Source organism: Ornithodoros turicata, chromosome 1, assembly GCF_037126465.1.
Source record: "Ornithodoros turicata isolate Travis chromosome 1, ASM3712646v1, whole genome shotgun sequence".
NCBI classification, from domain to species: domain Eukaryota; kingdom Metazoa; phylum Arthropoda; class Arachnida; order Ixodida; family Argasidae; genus Ornithodoros; species Ornithodoros turicata.
Genome location: NC_088201.1, coordinates 165713382 through 165723196, shown reverse-complemented (window position 1 = coordinate 165723196; position 9815 = coordinate 165713382). Strand labels below are relative to the sequence as shown.

Sequence of the window (9815 nt, the reverse complement as noted above, 5' to 3'; positions counted from 1 at the left end):
GCGCTTCACTATAGGGAGGCGGTGGAGCCTCCGGGCCTCCCACCACGAACACTTAAATATGGGACCCCTCAGGTAATATGGGACCCCTTCTTTTTTGCCAGGCGCCCTCGTTGCTTATGCGCCATGAAAACCCGAATCATCATCATCATCATGTCCTCGACCGGCGACGGCGAAAGGTTGCTGGTCGTTAGTTCATGCGTGTTGGGCGCCAACCCTTGCCCGCGACCCCTACAGAGTTGTTGTTGGTGTTGCTCTAAATAGCTCGGTGGAGGCGCTTCACTATAGGGAGGCGGTGGAACCTCCGGGCCTCCCACCACGAACATTTGAATATGGGACCCCTCAGGTAATATGGGACCCCTTCTTTTTTGCCAGGCGCCCTCGTTGCTTATGCGCCATGAAAACCCGAATCATCATCATCATCATGTCCTCGACCGGCGACGGCGAAAGGTTGCTGGTCTTTAGTTCGTGCATGTTGGGCGCCAACCCTTGCCCGCGACCCCTACAGAGTTGTTGTTGGTGTTGCTCTAAATAGCTCGGTGGGTGGCGCTTCACTATAGGGAGGCGGTGGAGCCTCCTGGCCTCCCACCACGAACACTCGAATATGGGACCCCTCAGGTAATATGGGACCCCTTCTTTTTTGCCAGGCGCCCTCGTTGCTTATGCGCCATGAAAACCCGAATCATCATCATCATCATGTCCTCGACCGGCGACGGCGAAAGGTTGCTGGTCGTTAGTTCGTGCATGTTGGGCGCCAACCCTTGCCCGCGACCCCTACAGAGTTGTTGTTGGTGTTGCTCTAAATAGCTCGGTGGAGGCGCTTCACTATAGGGAGGCGGTGGAGCCTCCGGGCCTCCCACCACGAACACTTGAATATGGGACCCCTCAGGTAATATGGGACCCCTTCTTTTTTGCCAGGCGCCCTCGTTGGTTATGCGCCATGAAAACCCGAATCATCATCATCATCATGTCCTCGACCGGCGACGGCGAAAGGTTGCTGGTCGTTAGTTCGTGCGTGTTGGGCGTCAACCCTTGCCCGCGACCCCTACAGAGTTGTTGTTGGTGTTGCTCTAAATAGCTCGGTGGAGGCGCTTCACTATAGGGAGGCGGTGGAGCCTACTGGCCTCCCACCACGAACACTCGAATATGGGACCCCTCAGGTAATATGGGACCCCTTCTTTTATGCCAGGCGCCCTCTTTGCTTATGCGCCATGAAAACCCGAATCATCATCATCATCATGTCCTCGACCGGCGACGGCGAAAGGTTGCTGGTCTTTAGTTCGTGCATGTTGGGCGCCAACCCTTGCCCGCGACCCCTACAGAGTTGTTGTTGGTGTTGCTCTAAATAGCTCGGTGGAGGCGCTTCACTATAGGGAGGCGGTGGAGCCTCCTGGCCTCCCACCACGAACACTCGAATATGGGACCCCTCAGGTAATATGGGACCCCTTCTTTTTTGCCAGGCTCCCTCTTTGCTTATGCGCCATGAAAACCCGAATCATCATCATCATCATGTCCTCGACCGGCGACGGCGAAAGGTTGCTGGTCGTTCGTTCGTGCGTGTTGGGCGCCAACCCTTGCCCGCGACCCCTACAGAGTTGTTGTTGGTGTTGCTCTAAATAGCTCGGTGGAGGCGCTTCACTATAGGGAGGCGGTGGAGCCTCCGGGCCTCCCACCAGGAACACTCGAATATGGGACCCCTCAGGTAATATGGGACCCCTTCTTTTTTTGCCAGGCGCCCTCTTTGCTTATGCGCCATGAAAACCCGAATCATCATCATCATCATGTCCTCGACCGGCGACGGCGAAAGGTTGCTGGTCGTTCGTTCGTGCGTGTTGGGCGCCAACCCTTGCCCGCGACCCCTACAGGGTTGTTGTTGGTGTTGCTCTAAATAGCTCGGTGGAGGCGCTTCACTATAGGGAGGCGGTGGAGCCTCCGGGCCTCCCACCACGAGCACTCGAATATGGGACCCCTCAGGTAATATGGGACCCCTTCTTTTTGGCCGGGCGCAAATGAATACAACATTTTTGGGGGAATGTCACCAGAAGTGTTTTGCAGCCTTGGAGTTTGCATTCTCCTCTGTCTTCTTTGTCCAAGGGCCAGTGCTAACATAATCTGTACTGACACTTTTCTGTGGCAGAAGCTTTGCAGAATGACTCAACAACTTCTTCCTTTCATATTCGGCTTCAACAGTTCCAAGTGGTTTTCCTCTTCCTGTTATAGGATTCTTTCAGTCACGGAGACACAAATTCTTGGTGTCAGGCTTGTCACCTCCTACTGGAGAGACGTAAGTTGGTCACAAGCTCTGCCATGCCCCATAAAACGTCTTATACAAAATATCTTCCACATATTGATGTCCCGATTAAAGTCTGTTAATTGAGGTTGTGTTATTCAAAATGCTTCTTATGATGACCAGGGAAAAAAATTGGGCGCATTCGTAGTTGTACTTTGGCACCAGGTGCGCGCGTGCCGTCTTTTCCTGCTTGCTTATGGGAGTTCCGAGTGGCCAATCATGAATGTGGCTTGCCGCAGAAACCCCCTCGCCTGTTTCTTTATCCAGCTTTATCGTCCGCATACTTATCTCCATACTAAAGTCAATTGCCGAAGGCAAGGGAAATACACATCGTGCACTATTTGCATGTTTCACACAAATTTTATTTTGTTCCATCTATATACATATATACAACATATAACATTCATGCTCAAACAATTACAAATATACAAACAATTATACATACAAATATTTACATATTTACACTTTCTTCTCATGCGGAGCTGCTTCCTCCTCCGCCGCCAGCAGTGCGTTGATGTGTCGCCTTGTGTGGATGTACACAGCCTTGCTGACGACGAAGGTGCCACAAGTTGGACACGTCTCGAGTGCGTGCCCCGATGGTGCAGTTACGACTTCCGCTTCTTGCCCCACCGCCGCTCTTTGGCTCATCTGTGTCTGACGAATATCGAGGAACCGGTTGGCCCACGGGTCCCCGCGTACTCCCAGAGGCTCCATGCACCAGGGTTCTTCAGTCCACGCGAGGACTGTGACCCTGCTCCGCTCCCTTTGCACCAGCGTCCCGTCGTCCCGTCCTTTAGTTCCATCTCCTGTCTCAGCGGCTGGGCTTTGTCCACTGTCTTGATCTACTGGTTGGCGGCGCCATCATGGAACAGCGGAACAATTAGTACTCCGCATAAAATAAAAATAAAAATAATGTGTGCACCGTAAACATTCCTGTCTCATATTTTTTGTTTCTTTTCACAAGAACGTGCAAGTTTTCTCCTTCAGCAAAAGACACATCCTTTCTTGGCGCATACATCTGCGGAAGGGGGAAAGGTATCTAGCTTACATGCGAATAAAAGTAATATTTCTGGCAATTTCTATCTTCATTCTTTCCTACAAACCCCGTAAAAGTTGTGGCGATAAGAGAGCGCCACGGGTTACGGCGATAGGGGGCAGCCGTGCTCCAGGGGGGCGTACCCCACGCAGAGGGATAAAAGCGGTGATCCGCTGGATAAGACCCTTTTTTCGTTGTGCGGTTTTTGCTGGGTGCAAGCTGTCTGAACGTGAAATAAACCTGGTATGTCTGTTTGAATTTCTGTTGTGCTGCTTGTTCCTTCGCGCACGGAACGGACGGGCTGACGCCCCGAGGTTGTGGGAACTTAGGTTTCCACAACTGGCGCCCAACGTTTGGGGTTCGAGCTCGTTCGTCCCGTGGCGGGGAACACGCGGCACTGTGAGTTTGTGTAGTTAGTACTTGTTGTAGTTTACAGTTTTTGCTCTTAGTTTTTTTGCCGTTGTTTTTTTGTGTGTGCGTTTTTCGTGTGTTTCTTTGAGTTTTTCAGCTCCCACCCGGTGGACGAGCCCTCGGAGCTGATGGCTGACAAGGCGAAGGTGCCCGCGCCGCAGTCAGACGCCATCACAACAGCAGAACTCCTGTCACGCATGACGGAGTTGTGCTCGTTGGTGGTTCAACGCCTGGATGCCGGGTCGGTTTCGCCGCCGCAGGCACAAGCACCTCTACGACTCAACTTACCGGTGCCTACCTTCTCAGGTTACACCGATAAGAAGTCTGTTGCCGATTTCCTGGATGACCTCACCGCCTATCAGACGGGTATGGGAATTTCGGATGAAGTCCTAATCCAACGCATCCTGCAGGTTGCTTTGGTCGGAGACGCCGCCCGCTGGCTTCGGTTGCAATCGGAGTTTACGTCCTTGCAGGACTTCCAGGAGCGGTTCAAAAACGAATTCCTTCCCCCGGATTACGAATACCGTGTCCTAGAGGAATTACATAAGCGTACTCAACATCCTGAGGAAAGCTTATCTGAATTCGTTCGGGCATTGCAGGATCTGTACAGCAGAGCGGATCCCACTGCTACGGAAGAGCAGCGTGTCGCACGGGCGATCCGTCAGTGCCACCCGCGCTTCCGGCCCTACTTAAGAGCCCATCGCTTTGAAACCCTTGAGGCGTTGGCCCAGGAGGCTCGTTCAATACAAGGCGACCTCCTGGCAGAGCTTCAATACCGGCCCCCTCCGCCCCCGGAGCTAGCGTTGGAACCGCGCTGCGCGTGGTCGGGAGGAGCCGCCTCGGTCGAACGCCTGTATGCAACAGGTTTGGGTGACAACCCCCGTAATTCAGACAATGCGGAGTCATCCCACCGAGCCCTAGATCCGTTCCTCTATGACCAGAGGACGATCCCCGCAGGAACGAGCCTTGACAGACCCGTCCCGCCCCGAAGTCGCGGTCAACCTGGCCTTTCAGCTAGCGAAACCCCACGGCAGCGGGAGCGGCATCATCCTGCGCCCCCGCAGCCACGAGCGCCTACCGGCTGTTGGAATTGCGGCAGCCCTGACCATTTTCGTCGGGAATGCCCGCGACAAAGACCGAACACCCGTAATGTGCCATCGGGAAACGGTCGCAGCCGGCGTCCATGAATGCTCGCTCAACGACGTCGGCAAGTTGCGAAGAAAGCGAGCAGACGGTTACTATCCGTGGCCTTGATCAGTCAAAAACTAGCTTTGCAAGCGGTAAGATAACGCAAAGAGATGCTTTGGCTCCTCTTGCTTTTTCTGTCCGAGATTACATCGAGGATAAGGAACCAAACATCGCCGTTCGAATTTTGGGTAAAGATTACATCGCCCTTATCGACACGGGAGCTACGCTTTCCCTTATCGGGGATAGTGTTTACGAGCATTGCGTATCGCGGCATGTGGAATTGCAATCCACAGATGTCACTCTTCGTCTTGCTTCCAATGACGCCGTTCCAGCACAGGCAGCAGTTGTGCTCTGGGTACGTTTGGATGGTAGACGACGAAAGCAGCGCTTCGTGCACCTTCCTGGCCTGGCAGTTCCTGTTATCCTGGGCAGAGACTTCATCATCCGGCAGAAGTTGGTGCTGGACCTGCCCAATGGAGGATACGTGTACCACGGCTCGTCGGGATTTTTCCGCTTCGCCGCAGCACGGGAACACTGCACAGCACAGCAAGCTGTGGCAGCGTCTGTTGAAACGTCTCGGCTGCCGACTGTCTTGGGGTCATTCCATGGTCCTGAGGAGCAACGCCGTCAGCTTGAACAAGTACTGCGGCAGTTTGACGGAATCTTTCCCGAAAAACCGGGTAAGTCGTCTGTGTTACAGCATAGCATAGACACCGGTAACGCTAGGCCCTGGCGTTGTAATCCGAGACCATTGAGTGTGCATAAGCGTGCTTTGCTAGACGCTGCTCTTGACGAAATGCTCCAAACCGGTGCAGTTCAAAGGTCTCGGAGCCCTTGGGCATTTCCTGTTGTTCTGGCTCCCAAACGTGATGGTACGGCTAGGTTATGCGTCGACTACCGTCGACTTAACGCAGTAACTGTAAGGGACTCTTACCCCTTCCCGTCCATTGAGTCAATCTTGTATTCCCTGGGCAATGCAACTGTGTTTTCAACGCTTGATTGTAGTAGAGGATTTTTGCAAATCCAAGTTGCCCCGGAGGATGTCCCAAAAACAGCCTTTACGTGCCATAGAGGTTTGTTTGAATTTGTACGAATGCCTTTCGGACTGTCTAATTCACCCGCCAGTTTCCAGCGGTTGATGGATACAGTGTTGGGAGATGCGAAGTACAATTTCGCAATGGCATACATGGATGATGTCGTAGTGTTTTCTAGAAATTTTCAGGAACACTTGGAACACCTATCAATCGTCCTTGCAAGGATGAACGAAGCGGGCATTACTATCAACCCCCGCAAGGTGCAGCTGGCATCGTCTAGGATCAGCCTCCTCGGCTTTGTGGTGGACAGAGGGACCATCCGTCCTAACGACGACAAGCTAAAGGCGATCACGGACTTTCCGGTTCCCGGTAACGTCAAAGCCTTGCAGCGCTTCCTAGGTATGGTTGGTTTTTACAGACAATTCATTCCTAATTGTGCCGAGCTAACGCAGCCGCTTAACCAGTTGTTGCGCAAGGACACGCGCTGGAATTGGGGAGAAGAGCAGGAACGATCATTTCGAGCTCTATCACAAGCAATCGCTGATACGGCTAGGCTTTATCTGCCCGACCTCAACAAACCATTTGTTGTGCAAACAGATGCAAGCGATTATGGTGTTGGCGCAGTTCTCTTGCAGGAGCATGACGCTATTCTTTGTCCAGTGGCTTTTGCAAGTCGCACGCTGAATCCGGCAGAACGGAACTACTCCGTGACGGAAAAGGAGTGCTTGGCGATCATCTTCGCTTTCAGGAAGTTCGACCTTTACCTGGACGGCAGTACCTTCACTGTCCAGACTGACCACCAGGCACTTTCTTGGCTGCAGCGGCTTCATAACCCGTCTGGACGACTTGCCAGGTGGGCCCTGACGCTACAAGGCTACTCCTTCAACGTGGAGTACAGGCGGGGCTCAACAAACGTGGTAGCAGACGCGCTGTTCCGCGCGCCTCTACCGGAGGGGGAAGAGGAAGGCACCGAGGCGCCTTCTCAACTTCTGGCAGCAGCACAGGTGGCACGAGACGTATCTTCGTCTTGGGGCACGGTCGTGAGCAGAGAGCAGCTCCTAGACGCTCAGAGAGCGGACAGCCTTTGTCAGCGGGTGTCGCAGTGGATAGCTGAGCAAGACTCGGCGGACACCGGAACGACTGACGGACGGCACGACTCCTATCTGCTGGGCGAGGATGGCATCCTGTTCAGATACATACCCCAGGCGGATGAGGACGACGGCTCATCCCCGTTCAGAGTCGTGGTGCCACGGAAGTTGCGTAAGTCTTTCATACGTTACTTTCATGACTCGGCCTTGGCAGGTCACAGCAGCGGCAGGAAAACTTACGAAAAGTTGTGTCGTGTTGCGACATGGCCAGGAATGAGGCAGGATGTAACAAAGTATGTTCGTACTTGTCCCGTATGCCAGAGAGCGAAACCTCGTGGTGGTTTACCCCCTGGGCGCTTACAGCCTGTTCAGAGCAATAGACCCTGGCAGATAGTTGCTTGTGATGTGATGGGACCATTTCACGAAATGGGTTGAGCTGTTTCCTCTCAGGACACTGACTTCCCAGAGAGTGTGGGAAAAGTTACTCGACACCTTTTGCCGGTTCGGGTTTCCCGCACAGCTGATCACCGACAACGCAACCTACTTTACAAGTAAGGTGTTCTCAGATTCTTGCGCTGTCTTAGGCATTCAGCATAAGAAGACTTCCCCGTATCACCCTCAGGCTAACATTACCGAACGTGTTAATCGGAACCTGAAAATGATGTTGGTTGCTTTTACTAGCCAGCACCACCGTGATTGGGATCTTCGCCTGGCTGAGCTGGCGTTCGCTACGCGGACGACGGTCAATAGGTCTACAGGATTCACCCCGGCGTTCCTGAACTTGGGACGAGAGGCCCCTTTTCCTGTGGAGAATGCTCTGGGCCTCCGGGATGGTGCTACCCGGCCTCCTTATTCAAGGTTTGCTGAGGACCTCCGGAGTCGACTGGACGATGCAGCCCGGACGGCTCGGGAGAACCTGGACGTCGCAAGGTTGGACCAGGCTCGCCAGTACAACCGTGGACGTCGGAACCTCACCTACAGCGTCGGTGACCTCGTCCTTCGGCGGACTCACCCGCTAAGTGATGCGTCACGAGGCTTTGCAGCTTCACTCGCAGATAGGTGGGATGGCCCCTTCGAGGTAAGTGCGTGCTCCTCCGGCCTCACTTACAGGCTTCGTCGCTGCGACACCGGCGAAGAGACTGGGCCGGTTCACATCTCGGACTTGAAGTCTTACCATCTCCGAGACCCTGACGGAGAGGAGCCAGATTCGCAACCTGCCTCCCTCCAAGACCTGGACCCGGATCCCGTTCCCGGACCTGCGTCCAGCCGCTACAACTTGCGTCCCCGCAGGCGGCGCACGTAGCTGCCACTATCTCCATCGCTAAGCATAGTGCTTGTGATTTAGTGCTTTAGTAGTGTGATTTCTGTTCCACAGTTTTCCGCTATCTGTTTTGGGGGGACGCCTTCTCAGGCGCCCACGGTTTGAGGCCGCCTTCTCACCGCTTCCCTTTACATCTCCTCTCAGATGCAACGACGTCCGCAGCATCCCGCCCGCCGTGCACCTGCCCGCTCCCGTTCCCGCGGAAGCCGCCCGGATCCGGATCCACCCCAGCACCACTCCGTGGCCACTTGGACAGTTGTGTCCCACGGACAGCCGGTTTCCTGGGCATCCCGCACACGGTGGGCTCACCAGCCAAGGCCCCTCCGGGGGGACGACCCCACACAGACTCCGGCTCCGTTTCGCGGTCTGACGCTCACCGACCGCCACCCGGCCGATCCCCTACAGCCCCTCACTGCGGAGGAGAAGCGGATCCTATGCCCGCTCTGCTTGGTCCCCGACCTGCACCGTCCGACACACCGCCGGGGCCCACTTCACCAGGCCCGAACGGAGGCCGCCCGGACAGCCAACGACGTGACAACAGCCCTCTCCACCCTCAGGCGGCTCAGACCCGAACTTCTGGTGGAGACCAGGCCTCCCCCTCCTCCGCCGCCTGCCCCCTCTTCAGCCATGGACGACGCCGTACTAGACCTGTCGGACGACCTCATGACCCTGTAAGGGAGGGGGGGTGTGGCGATAAGAGAGCGCCACGGGTTACGGCGATAGGGGGCAGCCGTGCTCCAGGGGGGCGTACCCCACGCAGAGGGATAAAAGCGGTGATCCGCTGGATAAGACCCTTTTTTCGTTGTGCGGTTTTTGCTGGGTGCAAGCTGTCTGAACGTGAAATAAACCTGGTATGTCTGTTTGAATTTCTGTTGTGCTGCTTGTTCCTTCGCGCACGGAACGGACGGGCTGACGCCCCGAGGTTGTGGGAACTTAGGTTTCCACAAAGTTTTTGGGTGAAGAAAAATTCTCCTTCATGTACAATGGGGGTCCGTCCAACTTATTACAACGAGATAGAAGGTTGGCACAGCTGCTAAAATGTCATAACCCAGGAGCGCGAACAGTCCGACACAGAGCGGACAGGGACAGGCGCTATTTCATGTACATAACTTATTTCAGCTTATGCAGGTTGCATGGGCCGAGCACTATGCACTAAAAAATACGAATTAAATGCGTAGTCACTCTCTGTATCGGCGAGGAACGACGAGGATAGAGTCACGACGTGAGGAAGACGTGGTTTACCAGAACGCATGTATGTCTATAGCTTAAGTGGTGAGCCCCTTATATATGGTGAAGAAACGTGTAACATGGAGGAGGGAGCGTGGGAAAGAGGGCGCAGGGGAGAAAGGAGGTAGAGGATAGATCTCTTCGCATCCTAGCGTGTCGTTCTCCTTTATTTATTTTTCTTTTTTTGCATGCTGCCAGTGTCATGAAAACCAAGGCCACACCC

The 9815-nt window shown here is 54.4% G+C and overlaps 1 protein-coding gene across 1 annotated transcript; it reads left to right on the top strand.

The window, feature by feature from the left end:
* Nucleotides 1-3530: 3530 nt before the first annotated feature.
* Nucleotides 3531-9173, top strand: LOC135378746 (uncharacterized). Its single transcript, XM_064611832.1, has 2 exons — nucleotides 3531-3566; nucleotides 8510-9173. Exon 2 carries the CDS (start codon nucleotides 8510-8512, stop codon nucleotides 9038-9040), a length of 531 nt encoding a protein of 176 aa, XP_064467902.1. The 5' UTR covers nucleotides 3531-3566; the 3' UTR covers nucleotides 9041-9173.
* The last annotated feature ends 642 nt before the right edge of the window (nucleotides 9174-9815 follow it).

Bases quoted from the DNA above. Each gene is read 5' to 3' on its own strand.
- LOC135378746 (XM_064611832.1), top strand. From the start codon at position 8,510: ATGCAACGACGTCCGCAGCATCCCGCCCGCCGTGCACCTGCCCGCTCC.